Source organism: Diadema setosum, chromosome 13 (genome assembly GCF_964275005.1).
Source record: "Diadema setosum chromosome 13, eeDiaSeto1, whole genome shotgun sequence".
Classification (NCBI taxonomy): Eukaryota; Metazoa; Echinodermata; class Echinoidea; order Diadematoida; family Diadematidae; genus Diadema; species Diadema setosum.
This window is the reverse complement of record NC_092697.1, coordinates 17767258-17789312: the sequence shown is the minus strand read 5'-3', so window position 1 is coordinate 17789312 and position 22055 is coordinate 17767258. Positions and strand designations below refer to the sequence as shown.

Here is a 22055-nt window from a genome sequence, read left to right as displayed (position 1 = left end):
AGAATAAAGTAATTATATCAAACATCACATCACTGAACTCAAAATTAATTTACCATTTAGAAAGCATGAAAGACAAAGAGAGAGAGAGAGAGAGAGAGAGAGAAACAAGGTTAACAGTGAGCAGCAATCATTTTCATGCCCAGGTCCCCAGTATACTACACAGCTCAAGAAAATATGTTTATTCGTTCGTTACCCTAACGCGTTTTTATTATGGAGAACCAGAGAGGCAAATTTGCCATGTATAACTTCAAGCACACAACCATGTATGTTAAGCTGGTACGTACAGTATAAAGAAACCGGGAGGTTATCGATGTCAAAACAATAAGCATTCTCCCTTGGGAAAAAAAAGAAGGAAGAAGAAAAATAAAACAAACTAAACTCCTTTTTTTTTTTTTTTTTAGAGGGGGACCTTATTTAATCATAATTTCTTCATTTTTTTTTCTATTAATCTGTTTTGTCTTGATCGCGTGTGTTCTGTGTGTGTGTGTGTGTGTGGGGGGGGGGGGTACCCATATCAGACAATGCTTGTCTGGAGTAGCTGTGGGAGTAGGGGTATCGGATAATCTGCCCCCAAAGTCCCGCAACCTCGGTAGCATTCTACAGCTCCATACAGCAGCCTCTTCGTTTTCTATAGTGTGTCTGACTTAAAGCGGCCAACTATGGTATGTATTCACGCCTATGCCTTTGTACGAAAAGATGTCCGTCATGGGTTCAATGAGCTGTTGCTCCTGCGGAATGATCTTCATTCTCCGGCTTGGTGCAGTGGAAACACCACGTTTTCTTTCCAGAACCTGGCTTTGTGGACACTACTTTGAAGCCCACTCCTTCAAGCATTTCTTGACACCTTTCTTTGCCCCACGCTGCCCCGAGTCCCGCTGCATCGTCCGGTATGTTCGCCTGAGGCAGGCAGCAATACAGACTGTATGTATACACACAAGCCATCGATGGATCCTGAGCGTTGTCCGCCAGTTTCGTTCTCGCGTAGGGCTCTTGAATCATGGCCTACACAGGGGTTAATGCAAATGTTAACAGAGGGGAAAAACACAGTATAGGCCTATATAAGTAAACAACCAGCAAAAATTATGTTTCTTGCCGAAGTACTTCACGACAAAATAATGTAATCTGATATGAAATGGGCCTTATCATTCTTCCATTTACCTGCAACGGACGTCTACCATAAAGCTGAGTTAATAATGATGTACAGAATTAATGTCGCCCACAATAGATATGTCCCCATTTCGATAGCGTATGCCTTCTTTGAATGCTAAATTGCCTCAGTAATAATGGCATGAAGGCTACAGTACTAAAATAATCAGTTAAATAAAAACAAAGGGAAAATGGAGGGAAGGGGTGCGTGCGCAACCTTTAATTTTGTAAAGCCCCCCCCCTTTTTTTTTTTTGAGGGAATTCCTGGATCCGCCCCTGATGATCATTCTTTGTTGGATGTCCTCCCTACTGGAAAGAACTCAGTACTCCACGGTGTGTTCACAATCTATTCACAATGCCATAATCGACAATGTGAAAACACTCGAATTTAACAGAATGAAGTTGATTTCACACTGTGGAGTGGTTTTTCACGGAGAGTTTACACAGTGATGTTTTGTTCGACACTGCGAATTGATGATTCAGAATGTGTTCACAATATGCTCGAATTTCAGTGTGGAATCTCTTCACACTGTGTTCACAATGTCTTCACACTGTGGGACTCTGCAGTCTTCTTTCCAGTAGGGCCAAGCCTATAAAAATGGTATATTACCCACGGAAATTATTTTGAAACTAGTAAAACGTTATAATTGTGCTTGTTAGTCTTTTTTTGTAATTGTGTACAGTTTTTTTTTTTTTTTTTTTTTTTTTTTTTTTTTTTTTTTAATGACTACATAATGTGTGCGAATGAAAATTTCTAAAAACTACTTGGGAAAGAAGAAGGATGCCTACGGTACTTTGCCGTCGTATTCATCAGAGGGCATGGCCTACAGCAAGGAAATCCTCACGGTGCACGCACTTCAAGATAATAAAAATGCGTAGCCTTTTTTCCTCTAACCATTAGTTATCAAAACCGCTTTCACATAACTTATACATGTACTTCAATTCATATCAACATTTAGGACGCTAACCTTTGCTCCGGGTTTCAGGACTCGGAAAGCTTCTCTTACGGCCTTCTCCGGGTGAAAGCAGTCGTGAATGGCATTGTAGATGAACAGAAAGTCGAATTTCTCCGATAATTCCGAAGGGAGTCCTTCGGCGGAAACGCACTGAAACTCCACGTTCGGTAGACCCTTGGCCGCCTCTTCTGCCTTGACTATGACGTCAGGACTGATGTCGAGGCCCATGAAGCGACTTGTGGGGTAATGCTTGGCCATTAGGATCGAGGCAGAACCGGGCCCGCACGCCAAGTCCAGTACCTGAATGCCTGATTCTGTGTATGTGAAAGCAATGTATTATGATGGTTGACATTTCATGAAAATAAATTTATGTCAGTTATGTGAATACATGTATAGGCCTTCTATACATAAGTCGCAGCAGGAAGCTCAAAATCATAAATCTGGCTGAGATGACGTCATTATTTCATAATATTGACAACAGATGAAGAGTGATGACACTTAAATGGACGTACATCTGTATACACGTAATCAAAAGCCCCCTTTATAAACTTCCTGGCCACATCTATTACATACAATAAGTAGCATTGCATAATTATAGTGTATAGGCCTACACTAAAAGTTAAATACAAGCACATAAGAAAGGTAAACCCCAAGACTTTTCATGCTTAACAAAATGTACTGTGTTGGCTGTTATGACACCAACATAAAAAAAACAACCAACATTTGTAGTGTAAATGGGTGTGATAAATATAATAAACCGATAAACTGTAATGGAGGAATATTTATCGCTGGGGGGGGGGGGGGTGGCTCAAAACAAAACAACAATACATTGTGTACTTGTATTTATAGTACACGTACTTGACAACATTGTAAAAGTGTTGGTGCATGCAATACATATTTTTCTGTGTGCTTAAGAGATTTATTGGGTGTACTTCGACCTTTCGGATATTCATCGCCTCCTGCGTGAATGACCCGGACATACCGAGCTGTTCATGAAGTCCTGGGAAATCCTTTAACTCGTCTAGTAGATAGTGCTGAAAGCGTAGAGAGCTCATTTCAGGCATATAGGAGAAATGTTCATTTGATAGACCTTCAAGGAAAAGGGAAAAATGCACAAACTATTACTCAGAAAAGCCTCTTTTTTCTCCCCAAATATGCATCTTTACTGTTGGGATCTTCTTAAGTTTCTTACTATTAAGTATTCAATCTTCCAAGTTTCTTGCTGCGATCACAGCGGATTCACATACAGAGCTTTATGACATACAAAAATTTTAATTATTATGTGCAAGCTTCACGTTTCTCCACGGGGAATAGATACATGTGCAAGGAATGACTGACACGTCTAACGTATGCATATAGTAGAAGTGTACCTGTTCAACTAGTCTGTTACAGCTAGAGTGATATATCAAGATTGGAAGAAATTTATAAAAGCTACATATAGCCTTCTTGTTTTCAATTGCGAACAAACTTTTGAAACCATAACACACCATAATGCAAGTCTTGTCAAACGCGACATCCAATAGATGGAATCTTATCTGATACCGCTACACACCTCATTATATGTGCTTGTAATAATTGTCTTGCTTCTCCCAAAAGAGCGCTAACATTATGGAAAATAAGTTTTCCCCATGGCTATTCTCATTACGAGAGCTTACGTACAGCTACAATTAGTGTATCAAGTATATACATTTTGGGCGTATAAAATTATACACTATGTACCCCCCCCCCAAAAAAAAAATAAAAATAAATAAATAAATAAAAAAAAATAGATAAATAAAAAAAAATAAAAAAATAAATAAATAAAAATAAATAAAATAAAAAATAAATATATAATTAAAAATAATAAAGAAATAGAAAAATCAAAAATGTAAATAAATAAACAAAATCGGATTTTCACATTGATAACATCCAATATGATCAAACTGTCTAAATGCCACTTCAGGGCCTTAAAATAACATCTTAGCTATACATGTATTAAGCAGAAAACCCCATTCAGTTTGGTTAAGTGGTCACAGACAAATGTGGATTGTTGTAACGCATGTTACTAGTATGGGTCTGATTCTTCCAAGTTTAGCACTTAACTGCATAATGTGTGAACACAATGGACAGAACTTGGAGGGAAGGGATTCCTGACATGCTCTCTACAAAACTCCTCATTTCTCTTTGACCACTGAAAGCAAATCGGATGGGGTTTTCTGTAAGATGTGGGTAATAATTATAGTTTCATACCCTGAAATTGTATTTGAATTGACTCACTTAAAGTTATCTTTGCGGAGGGTCCCGCTGTATTTCTTTTTTTTTTTTTTGGGGGGGGGGGTGCATGCGGTACTTTTACAGTAATGCATTATATCAAAAGTGAGAATAAGATTGAATTACCCACCTCGAGGGTCATTTGGCGAGAAACATTCCCTCACGTCATTGACGGCATAAGATAATGATGTAACATGTCCAATTCCGATTGGAATCTCATGCTCGATATTTCCTGGTATGAAAAATGAGCGGCGATGGAAAGGGAGAAAGAAGGTGTCAGATACCGCGTCGTAGTCGACGATGCGGCCGCAAACCAAGATGCCGAGTAATTCCCTGACGTATCTATAACCATGGCAACAAAGGACACAAACAACTGAATTGATAATGCGTCTTTAGTAGCTCTGCATTGTGACGTACAGAATCTCGGCGACACATACTTCTTACATTCATACTTCTTACACCTTATGTCCAACTGCAGGTATACATGCTTTTATCAATTTTCAGCTAAGATAATCATTGTATAAGATGTTCATTTCTTTGATGATTATCCGATCGAGAATCAGCGATTGTTAGCAATCCATTTGTACAGTTAAATATATAGTCTCATGGGAAACATAACAGACCAACTGCATCAGTTGTTCAAATTAGGCCGAAATAACTAAGTTCTGCCTTGTAATCTTAAAATCAGTGACATCAGGTCATTAGAATAATTAATCTATATGAATTACATGACATCGTTCTACATTATTTATATCTTTTGTTTGTGAAAAGTCTCACAAACTATTTTTAAAAACATACATGTATCTACATGCTGCTGGTTAAATATACATCACTATAGTCACAACCACAAAACATTTTGAGGGGAAGCATTTGATTGACCTAAAGGGGAAACATCCGCTAATTCTCAGGCCATCACTACTTTCGGCTAAAATGACGATCCCTCATATTATGATGCGGACGTCACTGTTCATGACTGAAAAGAATATCCCTAATGCATAATGCTGATTCAGTGAACGCAGAAATATCAAATGAACACATCACTGAATTTTGAGGAAAATTGGACAACCCCTTCAAAAGCTAATATTTATTTCTTTATTATCTATATTTATTTACCTATATCCATTTACTTTAGTTAGTTATCTATTCATTCACTTACTTTTAAGTAGTTATACATGTGCCGTCAACATTAGAAATGAAGTCTACAACAGTCCCTGATTTAATGTCACAGTAGGGGAACTATATAGATAAAGAAACTTCTAAAATAAGTGAAGCTCTAATAAAAAAAAAAAAAAAATCGTTTTTGGATGCGAAGTACTACTTCATCTCCTCTACTACTGTATGTTAAGGGTGATATTCGCACTGCCTCTATGAACCAGGTGCCAGTAGATAATGAACTCGTTCCTAACGCCACAAAAATAAAAATGGGGAAGTCTCTTTAAATTGTCTTTACATTGTTCCAAACTGTGACAACTCATATAATTTTTTAAGTTCACCTATCCAGCGATGACAGCACATGATTGTAATACACTACTTGAAAAACACATGGGCGCGCACATACAGTCAAACCTGTTCCACCATAGAGATACGAAAAGTGACGGATAAGGACCATTGATAAGGACAGGTGGCCGCTAAAGACAGATCCTCGGATATTTTGCTGTGTGTATCACATACAATTACACGTATTAATCTATACATTCAAATTAAAGCAAGCTTTTCACGAGAGCATCACTATAATAATATATGCATGAATGACGGGCGAATACATGGTGGTGGCCATTACTGAACTGTTCTCGCCATGCATGACCGCCATGGCTGCAGAGCAGAAAAGTACGCTGAATTATCGAATCGGCAGAGGCGTTACATACAGGCCCTATTATATACTGAGCATGGTCGCTATATACAGCTCAAAATCTACCGCGGGATACAAAATTAGTGGCCGCTTAATGCACACTAGGGTCTTTGATATAAGTTTCTCTCAGGGGATTCTTATTTTTTTTTTTTTCTCTCTCTTAAATAGCCGTATACGGCAGGTGGCCACCAAGGCAGGTTTGACTATGCACTCAACAACTTTACACACACACACACACACACACACCACATACACACACTCACATTTTATAATTTGCATAAGGGTAGAAATCGCTAAAAAAAAAATGACCATCTTCATTTTGATTTTTTTTTGGTGTGTTGTGTGTGTGTTTTCGCGAGAAACGTAAACAGATGCGTATTGAGAATGATTTCCTGTCTTTTCAAAGAATTAAAAAAACTTGAAAAACTGGCGAGCACCATGAGCTCCTTTTGATTTTCCATATATGTTGGCTTTCCTTCCTGCATCAAAGTAATGAAAACGTTTATTGTTCCAAACCAATGTCAGTAATTATAACTACAGTATGTTAAAAGGAATCAAACCATATATTTTATAGCTAATGGACTTACACTGATAAACAGTACAACGGGTAACTCCACAAGAGCTCACGATAAGACATAAATGCGTCTTTTCATCTACATTGCATATACGACATTTTCTTTGGGCTTTCCCGATGCATATACGTACAAATAAACAAGCAAATCGCAATTGCGCATACAGCAGGGCTTAACAAAAATGAAACCCACACGTCCTAAACATGAACGCCTCTTTTATTGAATTTTTCTTATGACACTGAAACAGTTGACGATATGAAAAGTACAATCTGAATTAAATCCATAATGATGCACGGTACACGGTACTATATAGGTGTATTATAGTACTCTGTACGAGCTGAAATTTTCGCGGTGGTTTTATTTTCGCGAATTTCGCGAATCGCCTTTGAACCGCGAAAATAACAACACGCGAAAATAACAACGCGCAAATAGTTACGTTCAGTTAGACCGTCGCAACCGCGAAATTAACAACACGCGCAAATGTCCTCCAAGTAGCAATTCGCGAAAATATCTGTACGCGAAAATTTCAGCTCGTACAGCAAGTATGCGTACCTGTAACAAAGCTGAAGACATAAATCGGGAATGAAAATGAAAAAAAAAAAATCATTTCCATATCAACTACTGTATATTGAATGTATCGTTGTAGGTCAATGTAAGTCTTCCTGGCGGCCTCTTCAATAAATTCAATGCGGACCACTTTTGTCTTCTGAGACACACGACCAGCACTCCTTTTATATTAAACACGAACCATGCCCATCCTAGATTTCAAATCAAGTCATTCAACAGGGATTCGATTATAGATACATAAATATCGTGAGACACATGTACATCGTATACAGTATGTGTCGCTATAATCAATTGACATTAATCTGAGTCTCTAGTTACCGCTGCACTGTATTATCACAAATGCAGCTTATAATGAATATTCTTCGAGTAGTAGCGTTATTCATTCACGAAAATGTATTACATGTATACCTTTGTCCCAACGAAATGCATCTAGACGTACCTTCGTTTTTACCTGAATGTCAGCCTTCATAGTGACCAAATTATAATAATACTAGGTTTATTGATCTGATTTCTGAAAGCCGATGTGGTTCCCATTCAAAATTCTCTGAGAGACTTTAACCTGCCAGCAAAGTTACTCTACTGCTTTCACTTTAATTTACCACACTAAACATTTCCAATTATGTCTACATGTTCATTAAGAGTTTAAGAGGAGAGTTTGGCTGCTTAATTGTAATATGTCTCCGTTTATTTGTTTTGTTTATTCATAAAATCGATGCTTTCATGCGAATGATTACAAGATCCTCAACCTTCAGGCGACGCTAGGATAAGCACACATTGTACACGTATATTGAATTATTTCGAAAGTCATGTTTCTTTCACTATAAAAATGATATTGAAAAGTCTTGAACCATTTGAAACAAATTTCTTCGAAAAGAGAGAATCAGCCCAAAGTTTTCCTATCGCATATATGTAGAAAATCGTAGAACGATGTTAAATCTGTAGCTTAAAGTCAAGGAGACATTGATTAACACAGCAACGTAAACAATATCGTCTTCGCCTCTTTAGTCTCTCTACAATTTGTTAATTCTGACAATTCAACTTCGTGATAAATATTTTCGACTGAACCATGTCAAGTTCCGTTGGCTGCTGTTTTGTTGCCTTTTGTTCCTCCTATTCCATGCCTTTAGGACCGCACGGCTCTAAGATGAGGTATGGCTCCCTGTCGCCATTACATTTACCTCTAGTTTGATCTTGTGAATTTCTTATCTCGTTTCCATGATTATACATCGATAAAAACTACGTCTCATCGAGACATCTCAATTCGTAATAAAACCATTTTTGCAATGGTATCAAACTGATGATGATACTTTTTTTTTCAACTTCGCATAATTTTTGTCTAGTATAAAAGTTTCATTTTTTTTTTTCACCGACGATATTTCGAGGAAAATTTACAAATTATGCTAATCTTAAACATAACATGTCCAATCTTATTTGTAAAAGTTATTTTCACAAAATGAATCGATGATTTCAGAAATTTTCTCTATTTTTTTTTTTTTTTTTTTTTGTTGTCTTGTAACACCATCAAGTACACTTTCCAATGTCTTATATACTTGACGCTGGAATCAATGTCAGATGATATTTGCAATATTATTGAGGTAATGTTAATTGGATTTCTTTTCAAATCTATTTAGCCCATTGTGATGATTTTGTGATAAGATGATTTCAATCCGTCAAATGATTAATGTAAATCATGTAAATATACGTAATAAATCTTCTGATGAGGCAAAGAGAATCAAGTATACACTGAATATCTAACCCCAACACAAATGCCAACTGCATTAGACGAACCAATTCCGTTCCTGGCAAACATAGTCTAATAACCCAACAGAAATGAGGCAGTTACTGAAAAACAGAATAAAACACAGTGTACATACATGTATTATGTACTATGATAACAGTTCACGTATAAGAATTCAAAAAAGTTCATCTGAGTAATGAACTAATGATGCTGGCTGGGTTAGGTCTCAGTGAGTTCAAGAGTTCCTGTTGGATTCTGAGCAAACGAAGTCGCTCTTCGTGCTCCACCCGCTCGTTTTTCATTTCCATTCTCAATTTCTTAATGCGCAGCTCGCATTCTTCCCTTTGCAACCGTTCGAGTGTTCTCGGGCAACCACGCGAAACTCGGGGGCGTTTTCGACTGTCTCGTGCTGTCAGGGAAGGCACATCGAAGAATCCATTGGCTTCCATGGGTGTAGTTGATGATGTTGCAAAGGTGCGACGTGATGCACCCCGTGAGCTTCTAACGGCGCTGGGCTGGACTTGAGTAGGTCTTCCTTCCTGAGACGTGGTGGGCACATCTCGTCCAGAAGTTGGCAAATGCGGCGGCTGCATGGGGCTGGCAATAAACTCGGTGGTAGCATGCGATACACCGGGAAGCGGATGTCCAGATGGTGATGTGCTGTTGCTTTCCCCGTCGGTTCTTACAGATTCTGGAAGGGCGTTCGCATCATTCCTGGAAGACTGGGCGGCGATCACGTTGGTGATAGCGATGACGTCGCTGCTGGTTGTTACCGCATCCCTTGTCTGGAGTGCCGGTAACCCAATGTGTTCCTTGTCTGTAAATGAGAATTCGACAAAAAGGAAGTCACATGGCCTCAAAACGTGATCGTCCTGGAAGTGGAATGATCCTGTATGCTAGCATAGTATTCTGGAAAGAGAGTAGTCGTTATTAACCTCTTGCTCTTCGCCTGTGAAAAATTAAAGCCAAAATTCAGCATGAAACAGCATGAAATGGGCACACAATCGTACTGGATTATTGCGTAACAATCGATATCATAAACTGCGGAATCCATTGTGCATTTGCAATAATAAGCATAAACTATAGGCAGTTTCCAGACACAAGAAATCCCACTGACTATATAAAAGAACGCTCAGAAATAGGCTAACCTTGGACCTTTTTTTTTTTTTTTAATGAAGCACTGTGAGCACCTTTACGGGTGCAATATTTTGCACCTTTACGACCAGTGTCACATTTTGTCTGAAAGGTGCAAAGTTGCACCCGTAAAGATGCTCAATGTGACATTGGTCAGCACCTTTAAAGGTGCTAGGTTGAACCTATTTTACTGAGCGTGCACAGTTATTTAAACTTGTTATAAAGAGGTCAGATATGCCGAGGTATAACAACACCCTCACATAACAAGGTGATTTTGCAGGTCCCAAATTTCATTTCATTGTTTTGGATCCTGATAATGTGAGAAACCTGCATACAGCTGTGTAACAAGGTACTGTACTGTCGCGGTTTTCAGATCCTCGGTATAGCGAGGCTAACTTTAGTTGGATTCCATGTATCTTACGCTATCCCAAAGACCTTTTTCCCTTTCAGCGATGACCCGTTGTTGTCATCACATAATCAGGAAGTATAAACACTAACTGTTTGCCTTCAGAACGAAACTAGTACAATCTCCCTATTTGTATGCAACCTTCGTAATTTCGACTTAATTTCTGGTATAGAAACACCATTGATAATCACGGGGCTTGAAAAAACAAACACATAAAGTGATTTGGCTGACTAAATATTGCACGTGGGCACGTGCACATGGCACGACCTTAACCATAAACGCCCATTCGCGACTATTATGGGTGATATTAGGCCTGTTCATAGAGAATGAAATAATTTATGTAGATTGGGTGACTGCAGAAAATCATCATTCGTTCAATACTTTAAGTAAAGTTTGAGGAAAGTCGGATAATACACGTTTTGAAGTTATGAACTTTTGACATTATTTTCGTTGCCAGGTTCGTCGCTGAATATAAGAAGACTACATGAACAAAAATTCAAGATATGCCAGTTGGACAACAATATTTATCTTTTAAAGAGAATTTTAAAGAAAGTTCTACTTTTCGATCGGTATAAAAGCGCACTTGTCCTTCCTCTTTCGTACTCAAGGCCGAAGAATATTACCCTTGGTGTCAGTAACGAGTGAAAGAGAATGTGTCGGAATTCATCATTTAAAGAAAAAAAAAAAAGGAAAATTCGTGAAATTTTGCTTAGGATCATAATTATAATTGTTCAACTGTGACGTCATGGATTGTTGTAGTCTTTTTGTCCATGTAGCGACGGCGGTATACCGAAACTATGAAAATTCAAAACTTTTGAACGGATTGTCCGATTTTTCACAAACCTCACTATAGGTGTGATTCTATTACTATAGTATCAAGTACATTTTTCATTCATTAAATCCACGTAATTGGGTTCCATGCATGATGAATAATACTGTATATACCTTCATCCAGGAAGTGGTCGTCTTCCATTTCGTCGTCCTCGTCTACGACAACAGCATTGTGAGTACCCCGAAGTGCGGATTTGTTCATGTAGTAAATCACCTTCTCCGCGATTGAGTCATCCCCGATTGCATCCAGGTCGGCCAGATCTCCGGCCTGGTCTGCTGACGTAGCTGGCAGATCTGCATGCAGTGCTCTTTGGAGCCGCTGGTCCGCCACCATACGTTTAGACCTGGTCTTGATGTTGTCCCAAAGTTTCTTGACCTGCCGGACACTGCGAGGATAATTGCAGCAAGGGTCGCAGTTAAACCGATGGGCAATGTCTGACCAGGCGTCATGCTTTTGTTCCAAGGTCAATGAGTCGTTCTGCTTCTTTTCCACAATGTGGATCACTTCGAGGACCATCTGTACCAAGGTCTGTTTCTCCAGGTCCGAGAAATGACGATTCTTGGCCATTGAAGAAACGTCGCTCATCTTGAATCTTCAATCATTCACTATAGTCTTGTTCCGCGCAACTTGACAGCAGTACAGCTAGTAGCTGCTGAAAGTGGCGTATTTAGGGAAATAATGTAAAAAATATCAGCATTCGGAGTGCACTGTCCTATTAAAATACCAACAATTAGGCGCATCAGTTTCTGGAGGGACTGGCGTTTCCACACGAAGGACGGACGTTGTGTAAACACCTGATCCTCTCGCTTCTGATTCTTCCTTTTTCAAAACGCGTTAGATGTGATGTACTTATATCATATACCACCTATATATATACCACCTCCTATATGGCAAGGGTAGAACAGAGAAGTCGAGACATGGGCATCATACAATACAAGTAAATGCATAGGTTCTCTACCTTCATCACAAGAAGTTCGCATTCATGACTTGTGCAAACAGACTGTAAATTTGGTAGCAGACCTGGTAGTTTCCTTCACCTAATTTCACAACTCGCCTATAGTGCGGAGAAATGTGAAATCTACAGCAGAGCACAGTTGTGAGGTATCGTATCGTATCTCACATCATTGCATGGGCCTAAAAATCAGCATTATCTATAAGTAAAAATTAATGAATGCTTTGAAATTTTAAAGTAACAATGGAAGAAAATCAAAGCATGCAAGTACAAAAATCGAGGCATGTAACTTGCTTGTAGCACGGTAGGAACGCTGCGTACAGCTGTCGACGTTGACAAGGCGCTACCACAGTCAAACTGTGCGTGTTGTTATATGCCGATTCAACGGAGGGCCTCAATGGCGAGCTCCTATTCACTTCCTACAGTGCTTGATTGCACGCCCTCGAGTTGACCTTAAGGACATCCTCGTGTGAATGACGTCACAATACACAAACTGTGTGTGGCTGGGAAGAGCACGCGCCAGGGCATGCACACACCTCATTAGTCTTACGATTCAGGCTTTATTCGTAAGAATCATATTGTCGTTCGCGTCCATTTTCAAAACACCTCGATATGCAAGATAGATCGAAGCGCTGCTGCGAACTTGTCAAATAAACCGATATCTAAGCAACCCACATTGTAGGCAGATTGAAAATGGTACGGCAGGTAGTGGAATCTCTTCGCAATGTGTGCAAATTTTATGCGTAGCACGACAACTGAATGGTTGTGCAGCATATCTCTGACTTTGATGTACTAATTAGGAGCTATAGCTCCTATTGGCCGTCAGCATGCTCCAAGCCGCTCTTCCATAGTGTTTGGATATCTATGGAAACGACAGATACTAATACCTGAGGACTGAAAAAAAAAAAAGGAATAGGCCCTATCTCATGACAACAGACCCGAGGGTCTCGCGCTCACCTGAGTATCGGAAGTTCACCTTCCACGCATTCTTGCAGACTCTTACCTGAGAATATTGCAAACTTGGGGGGGGGGGGGGGGTGCCTTGAGAGCTGTAGGCATGGTGTCCATTTGCATACGGTATTCCATCACACTGGTAAAAATACTTGCAAAGTAGCCTATTTACTCTGTTACTTAGTGATATAAAGTTTGACTATGCAGTTTGAAAAAAAAGTGCTATCACTTCTGATTCTAGAGAAGATTTTTTTTTTTTTTTTTTTTTTACATTTCTTTAATTTGAAGGTTTGGGACCCCTGGGGCAATCAGGGGCGCATGGTGCCCTTTAGATTAAATTGTGATCCTATCCCCTACGAAAGCTAGCAGCCAAGTTTGTTGGAAATGCATCATTATTATTGTCAGTACGGGACAAATAGGCCTGGATCTGCAATGAACAAACTTAAAAGTACAGTCATGAATGTACTAACTCATAGTATTCGCTTTATCAGTTAGGGTACGTTCTAGAGAAGACAATTTGTAAAATAGGGTCTATCCCTTAATTTGGAGGTTTGGGCCCCCATCAGTGTACTGATGGCCCAGCCAAAGGGGAGCATGGTGCCCACTTGAACAAAAGGAGATCCGTACCCCCTATAGGCATGCAAGCTGCCAAGTTTGGTGAAAATTCATTGAGGAGTTTTTAAGAAGATGAACATGCAGGCCTACAAGTTAAAAAAGTTCTCTTGGGCCCCTCCCTCCCCCCCCCCCCTTTAGTTGGGGGGTCGGGCACCCCGGATTCACCTGTGAACAAACTTGAAAAAGCAGTCATCAATGTAGGCCTACCAACTGATAGTATAAATTTAGCTCTATCATTTCTGGTTCCAGTGAAGTTTTTTTAAGATTCATCTTCCTTTTTTTTTTCTAGGGGGTGGGGTGGGACTATAGGGGCCCCCATGGGGGATGGTGTCCATTTGAAAGCATTGTGATCCTTTTCCCCTAGGGATGCTACCTGTGAAGTTTGGTGAAAATTCATCATGGGGTTTTCTAGAAGAAGATGAAAATGTATAATTTTGGTCCCCATTTGGACCCCTCCCATGATTGCCAATTAGGGGACACCCCTGATGCTGCCATGAACAACTTGAAACTACAGTTATCAATGTAGGACCTATACTGACTCATAGCAGGGAGGTGCTTTCCACCTCCCTGCTCATAGCTCTGTCACGTCTGGTTCGAGAGGAGATTTTTTTTTTAAAGACTCCTTATTTCTTCTTTTTTTTGGGGGGGGGGGGAGAGAAGGGTAACCCCCCCCCCCCCCCCCGTGGGACATGGTGCCCATTTTAACAAATCCAGATCCTATCCCCCTAGGTGTGTTATAACTGCCAAGTTATGATGTCTAATCGTATTAGGCCTTCATGTAGGCCTATTATACAAACTATTGTAAGATGGCATGCATCGGATACTGTAACGGCAGTTTAAGTTGAAGTTTGAAGTTTTGAAGTTGAAGTTTGAACTTTATTTCTTTCGACCCCTTCCGCAGTATGAGAAATGTAACATAAGAAATTATTTACAATATTGTACAGCATAAAACAATCACAAAATGGCAGTTTTGAAAAACGCATGAGATGAGATATGTATAATTTAGACCCACATTTGGATCTCCCCATCGCCCCCCCCCCCCCCCGCAACACCCCTGGATCCGCCATGAACAAACTTGGAACTACAGTCACAAGGATATAAAGAACATTAAATAATATAGATGTACATAGAGGTAAAAAAGGTACAAACTTTTTACAACAAGAGACCCTGGGGTCTTGCGCTAACGCGAGTATCCCTGGAGCCCCCCCCCCCCCCCCCGGGTGGAGCATGGGGGTGCTGTTCGTTATTCCGAAGGTTCGCTTTTCCGAAGGTTCGTTATTCCGAAGGGTCGTTAATCCGAAACACACACATTCCCTATACCTAGACGTTCGTTAATCCGAAAATGAACAAGAGACCAGGGGGTCACGCGCTCACCTGAGTATCGCATTTTCACCTTCTATGCATTCTTGCAATTTTCACCTTCTATGCATTCTTGCACACTCATACCTGAGAACATTGGAAACTTAGGTCTGCATATATGGATCCCCCCTCTTCAACTCCAGGTTGGAGGGGGGGGGGCAGGCAGCCCTGGATCTGCAATGAACAAACTTGGAACTAAAGTCATCAATGTACAAACTCATGGCATTAACTTTGCTTTATCATTTCTGGTTCTAGAGTAGAAGATTTTAAATAATCCTTAATGTGGGGAGGGGGGCCTAGGGGCCCCCAAGAGGGACATGGTGCCCATTTAAACATGAAGGAATTGAGATTCTATCCCCCTAGGGATGCTACCTGCTAAGTTTGGTCAAAATTCATCATGAGGTTTTCAAAAAGAAGATGAACATGTACAATTCAGGTCCCATTAGGACCCATCCCCATCCCCTCTCCTGGGTCCCAAGGGGGGGGGGGGGAGGCACCCCTTATTCCGCCAATCCCATGAACAAACTTGAAACTACAGTCATCAATGTACTAACTCATAGTATTATCTAAGCCCTGTCACTTCTGGTTTTAGAGAAGATTTTTAAAGATTCCTTAATTGTAGGGGGTTTGGGTCCCCTAGGGGCCCCCAGGTGGGCCATGGTGCCCATTTGAACAAATTGAGATCCTATCCCCCTAGGGATGCTAGCTACCAAGTTTGGTGAAAATCAGACATGGGGATCTCAAAGTGAAGATGAAAATGTACAATTTAGGCCCCATTAGGACCCCTCCCAACCCCCTCCCCTGGGTCCCAAGGGGGGCACCCCTGATTCCCCAATGAACAAACTTGAGACTACAGTCATCAATGTATTAACTCATCGTATTAACTAAGCCGTATCACTTCTGGTTCTAGAGAAGAAGATTTTTAAAGATTCCTTAATTTTAGGGGGTTTGGGGCCCCCTGGGGCCCCCAGGTGGGCCATGGTGCCCATTTGAACAAATTGAGATCCTATCCCCCTAGGGATGCTACCTGCCAAGTTTGGTGAAAATCGGTCATGGGGTTCTCAAGAAGAAGATGAAAATGTAAAAAGTTTACGCACGACGGACGACGGACGACGGACGACGCACGACGCACGACGCACGACGCACGACGGACGCCGGACGAAGGGCGATCGCAATAGCTCACTTGAGCCTTCGACTCAGGTGAGCTAAAAAGGGTTCGTTATCCGAACATTTGTGGCGTTATTCCGAAGGTTCGTTATTCCGGAGATTCGTTAATCCGAAAATGAAATTTGGAAAAACGAACCTTCGGAATAATGAATCTTCGGACTAAAGAGCCTTCGGAATAACGAACCTTCGGAATAACGAGCTGTAACCGGAGCATGGTGCCCATTTTGATAAATTGAGATCCTAACCCCTAGGGATGCTACCTGCCAATTTTGGTGAAAATCCATCATGAGGTTTTCAAGAAGAAGATGAAAACATACAATTTAGGCCCCAGTTTGGATCTCCCCATCGTGCCATCCCTCCATCCTGCCCCAAAGGGGGCACCCCTAGATCTGCTATGAACACAGGACACGGTGTCCATTTGAACAAATTGAGATCCAATCCCCCTAGGGATGCTACCTGCCAAGTTTGGTGAATATGGGTCATGGGGTTCTCAAGAAGAAGATGAAAATAATGTACAATTTAGGCCCCATTAGAACCCCTCCCCACCCCCTCCCCTGGGTCCCAAGGGGGCACCCCTGATGCCGCCATGAACAAACTTGAAACTACAGTCATCAATGTATCAATGTATAGTATTAACTTAGCTCTATTACTTCTGGTTCTAGAGAAGAAGATTTTTAAAGCAATACCATAATTTGAGGAGGGGGTGGGCCCCCTGGGGGCCTCCTGGGTGGGGCATGGTGCCCATTTTAATAAATTGAGATCCTAACCCCTAGGGAAGCTACCTGCCAAGTTTAGTGAAAATCCATAATGAGGTTTTCAAGAAGATGAAAATGTATTATTTAGGCCCACATTTGGATCTCCCCATCGCCCCCCCCCCCCACCCTCCCCCTCCCCTGGGTCCCAAGGGGGTCACCCCGGATCCGCCATGAACAAATTTGGAACTACAGTCACTAATGTACTAACTTATAGTATTAACTTAGCTCTATCACTTCTGGTTCTAGAGAAGGAGATTGTTAAAGATTCCTTAATTGGGGGGTTTGGGACCCCCTGGGTGGGGCATGGTGCCTAACAAAGTGAGATCCTACCCCCCTAGGGATGCTACCTGCCTGCATGTTCGGTGAAAATCGGTCTGGGGTCTTCAAGAACAAGATGAAAGTGTAAACAGTTTACGCACGACGCACGACGCACGACGCACGACGGACGACGGACGACGGACGCCGCACGAAGAACGATCGCAATAGCACACGTGAGCCTTGGGCTCAGGTGAGCTAAAAATTATGAACTAAACTTCTGTAACATCACTTAACAAACTTGGAAACTTTAAACAACACCTCTATAGTTTTAGTATTAAATAACGCATTCATTTTTCAAAGTATTTGGCCTAATTATGCATTTCTTTGGAATATAAACTTTCCGTTCCTCGGAAAGTACTCGCACTGGAACATTATAATGAAACTCGTTACCAATCAAACCAACACTACACAAGGTACACAATCTGCTTGACTTTGGTATTCCTTCATATTACGCCCACTAACAATTTTACATCAAGTTTCTACTATCCTCACGATCACATTAAACAAGATATGGCTCAAAAGTTAAAGATTCTTTATAAATTCTATAATTCAAACACTGGCCGTTATCATTTACATCACTCAGTCAGACTTGTCTATCAAAATCTTTCAGCCGAAGATCGAGTGTACGTTTCAACCACGTGACATCCAAAATTTCCTGCTTATCCAACACCACTTCTACATAAGATTGACTTAACGTTTGCAATCAACCTAGAAGAAAAAGCATTCTCAACATCATAATGCATCAACTTAATTAATCTGTAAATTGTACAAGACAATTTAGTTTGTTTTTCAGTGGTATTCTCATATTTACTGTATTCAAAAGCTTATATCTCCCCGTTTCCCCGTAGATCATGCAACTTATAGCAACAGATTTATGGACACCTTAAAATATTCCTCAAATATTTTCTTTGAAAAACTTCAATTTGAGAAATATCTTCGAAACCCCACACTAGTCTTCACTACCATACAACGCGATTGGCAGCACTAATCTATCAAACACTCTTCAAGGGGATGGATAGCAACTGATCAGTTGGAATCTGTGGGAATGCTGGGGGATGATTGTTCCAATTCTTGTAGGATTCATTTAAGAGTACACTACATACATATTGTGTGAAAATTATTTGCTTCAGAACGGTCTCATATTCAAGTAATGTGCAGTTTAATGCCCCGTCACTGTGGGCATGCTAACCTGGAAACATTAAACTGCAAATTTTAAATTTGCTTTTGGTTTGTCCAAAATAAAGAAAACGTATAACCAAACTCAGAACGAAAAATTGTAAAGAAAAAAAAAATCATGTTTTGAGCATATCTATCATTTATTTCTTTATTTTGGTAAAGAGCGCGCCTCCACAGGTCACCTTGAGAAAGTTCAAATGTACGATCATGTACAGTTTGAGTTCTCTACTCATGTGCCAAATATGACGGTAATACATTAAATAATAAAGAAGTCATGGGGAGGGGGGGGGGTACAATTCAATATGCACCCCTACCCCCCCCCCCCCCCCACACACACACACACACACGCCACCTCCACCTTGGGCCTGGGGAGGTTCAAAGTACGTGTTAGGCTTTATAGGGCAGTTGAATATGAAGCGATGGAGATCACTGAACTGTTCACCATGCATGACCGGCAGGGCTGCAGAAAAAACACGCTGAATCGTGATTTGGCTATGACTCCGTATGGATTTGTGTCCGCTATATAGACAATTTGATCTGCTAGCTACGCGAACGCTATTTAATACGACGCTATTAAGCTAAAAATTGTGTTCTGCACAATGCGCGAGGAAGACGTTTCCGTATATTCAACCCGGGAGCCATTAGGATGCGTCGTCAGCATTCGGCAGGTGACCGCTGAAAACAGGTGGCCTCTAAGTCAGGTTTGATTGTTATAGCTTTTGAAATTTAAAGGGGTCGTATAGTTTTGGTTGAGACGTAATTTCAGGTTTCTAACATTTTGTGGAGAGATAATGAGATACCTCGTATGAAATATGAAAGAGCATGTCATTCTATAAGGAATTAAACATTTATTTTATGAAAATTAATGGCTGAGATATCAAAAAAAAAAGAAAAAAAGAAGCAATTCTAATAAGGTGTGGGACCCACACTTTATTATACGATCGCTTTGTTTTACTTTGTTTTTGGATGTTTCAGTGATTCCAAACCCGATTTTCATCGAATATACTTTGAATTCCTCTTAAAATGGTATGCTCTGTACTATATCATAAGTGTTTTCTTGGTATCTTTCAAAAAGTTAAAAGCCCAATTCTCATCTCCACCAATACTGTATTGGTCATTTTCCCCCGCCTAACGGAGGGCGGCATAATATAAGTCCGAACAACTTGTGGCATCATTACCGAGTCTACGTGCCCCTATGGAAACACTGGGCACTGGACTAGAGTGAATAATTATGTCTTTTTACGTCGACAATTCACTGGTTCCTTCCCCTTTATTAATACGTCAAAAACGTCAAAAAAAAAAAAAAAAGGTTTGGTTTAAAATCGGGGAGGGGTGATGGGGTTGTAACACAAACTCGAGTTTGTTAGTCAGAAATACAATGATTATTTGCAATTATCGATTAGGGCCTATACATGGTGAAGTCATATTGCAAATGGTGTGATGACATTTAATTAGGCCTACGTAACAGAATGTATACATATTATGGCAGATTGAAAACTTTCTGTCTTCGTTTACATTTATCAATCCATTACAATACCACCGACGTGTCTCGAGACACGTCAGTGGTATTATAATGGATTGAAAACGAAGACAGGATCAGTAGCAACATTTAATAAACTCAAAACCAAGCGGGGTGTGATCACGTCGAGAGTATCGCATATTAAAGGAGACCTCCGGATGATTTTCAGATTTTTACATTTGAACAACTATAAATTAGTTATACGGGGTACAGAGTTCAGAATTTATAGTGATTGGGACGAAGGACAAAACCAAGAGGGGTGTGATCACGTCGAGTGTATCGCATATTAAAGGAGACCTCCGGATGATTTTCAGATTTTTACATTTGAACAACTATATAAATTAGTTATACGGGGTACAGAGTTCAGAATTTATAGTGATTGGGACGAAGGATATTGAACAATGTTTTCGAAATTTATAACAAATTGCAATGAACAAGGATGATGAAATGGCAGCCTCATCATAAGAATGCATGAGTTGGGGATCAATGAAGTAGAACAAAAGAAGAAGGCATGCATAGATTATACACAGGTGAACTTGCAAGCAAGTGGTGTTGTAATGGAATTACGCTGCCACATTTCTGAAAAATGTGAGGCTCCTATGTCATCGATACTGTTCAGTGTAATTTGTTTAAGGTTTAATTTTCAAAGTATTGTTTCTCTGCTCAAGAACCTCAATAAATTCCACAAATCTATACATGGAACTATCGATTTATGCATCACATGATATGAAATTATGAAAATCGTCTGGAATGCCCCTTTAATGGCTACAAATAATTATCGGGCTTATAACAAGCCTATATATAGCCGCCGTAGCAATCCCACCTCTCTTTCAGGTGGGCTATCTCGGAGATTTCTTCACATGACTTTGGCTCGTCAAGATGGCTCATCTTTTCCAGCAACCCCGTAGCCACGCCCATCGCCACGCCCAGTGCTGTGAAACCTTTGACCTGCATATCAGAGAGGTACTCTCCGAAAGATTCCTTCGTCTCTTGCGTCCTGAATTCCGTAGCCATTATTTGTCTCACAGATCAGCGTGTTTGAACCCGGTTATCGCAATACAACAACTGTACGTGCTCTTTGAGTTCAGTCCCAGTATAGGATGTTAGACTTTGATAGACCATCAGCTACTTTGCTGCGATAAATTAATGTCTGATGCTAAATCAATGATTAAAGGTCCACTTTCGAAGCTAACAAGCTGTTGGGTCATACGCTGTAGGTTGTACGAGGTGACAAGTTAGTGTACACAATTAGGAGCAAAAGAGCATGAATGCACGCGATGCACGTAGGTCACAGCAGCGTGCACGTGTCTCTTGCTGAGAACCGATATGAAACATGTGACGTTCGACAGAAGCTGCCACTGAGTACTAGTAGTAGTATGTGAGATCGAGAGATCATTGCAAAGGGACCACCTAGTCCGTATTGACAGTACTCTGGGCACGCAACAGACGCCTTGCAAAGCGCAATGAGCACTGCTACGTCGCCACTACAATCTGTGTACAGCGACTAGACTGTGTACCTGCCTGCATGCAATAATCAATACAGAGCCAAACTTCGGCACCCATACACAACGACATTAGATCGCTATAAACGTACAAGCATTGTCACCGCTCTTTCTAAAATGGGAGCAATTTAATCGAACGATTTGCGAAGGACTCGAATGGCAAACATTCGGAAAAGTTTTTCTCCGAATGTGTGCGGCCACGGAGCCGAAAACCATTCTTGCGCAGTTTGTGCGAAGTTCTCACGACGTATGGTACTAGTATGCGAATATCTTGTGTTCCTTTCGGCCAGT

General features: G+C 40.6%; 2 protein-coding genes across 2 annotated transcripts; both read right to left on the bottom strand.

The window, feature by feature from the left end:
• Nucleotides 1-345: 345 nt before the first annotated feature.
• Nucleotides 346-21276, bottom strand: LOC140236846 (S-adenosylmethionine-dependent methyltransferase Rv2258c-like). The gene is made up of 5 exons (XM_072316783.1): nucleotides 21086-21276; nucleotides 4483-4694; nucleotides 3085-3192; nucleotides 2115-2416; nucleotides 346-1002 (listed from the first exon to the last, which is right to left on the bottom strand). Exons 1-5 carry the CDS (start codon nucleotides 21274-21276, stop codon nucleotides 712-714), a joined length of 1104 nt encoding a protein of 367 aa, XP_072172884.1. The 3' UTR covers nucleotides 346-711.
• LOC140236847 (uncharacterized) lies at nucleotides 9181-12096 on the bottom strand. The gene is made up of 2 exons (XM_072316784.1): nucleotides 11564-12096; nucleotides 9181-9895 (listed from the first exon to the last, which is right to left on the bottom strand). Exons 1-2 carry the CDS (start codon nucleotides 12033-12035, stop codon nucleotides 9264-9266), a joined length of 1104 nt encoding a protein of 367 aa, XP_072172885.1. The 5' UTR covers nucleotides 12036-12096; the 3' UTR covers nucleotides 9181-9263.
• Nucleotides 21277-22055: the final 779 nt, after the last annotated feature.

What these genes read in the sequence shown, in the direction of transcription:
- LOC140236846 (XM_072316783.1), bottom strand. Translation starts at nt 21,276, where the DNA reads ATGGCTACGGAATTCAGGACGCAAGAGACGAAGGAATCTTTCGGAGAG. An exon ending in CTCGCCAAATGACCCTCGAG is followed by an intron (nt 3,193 to 4,482) that starts GTGGGTAATTCA and finishes TTTTCCTTGAAG; the next exon opens with GTCTATCAAATGAACATTTC. An exon ending in AGGACTTCATGAACAGCTCG is followed by an intron (nt 2,417 to 3,084) that starts GTATGTCCGGGT and finishes TCACATACACAG; the next exon opens with AATCAGGCATTCAGGTACTG.
- LOC140236847 (XM_072316784.1), bottom strand. Translation starts at nt 12,035, where the DNA reads ATGAGCGACGTTTCTTCAATGGCCAAGAATCGTCATTTCTCGGACCTG. An exon ending in CGACCACTTCCTGGATGAAG is followed by an intron (nt 9,896 to 11,563) that starts GTATATACAGTA and finishes TCTCATTTACAG; the next exon opens with ACAAGGAACACATTGGGTTA.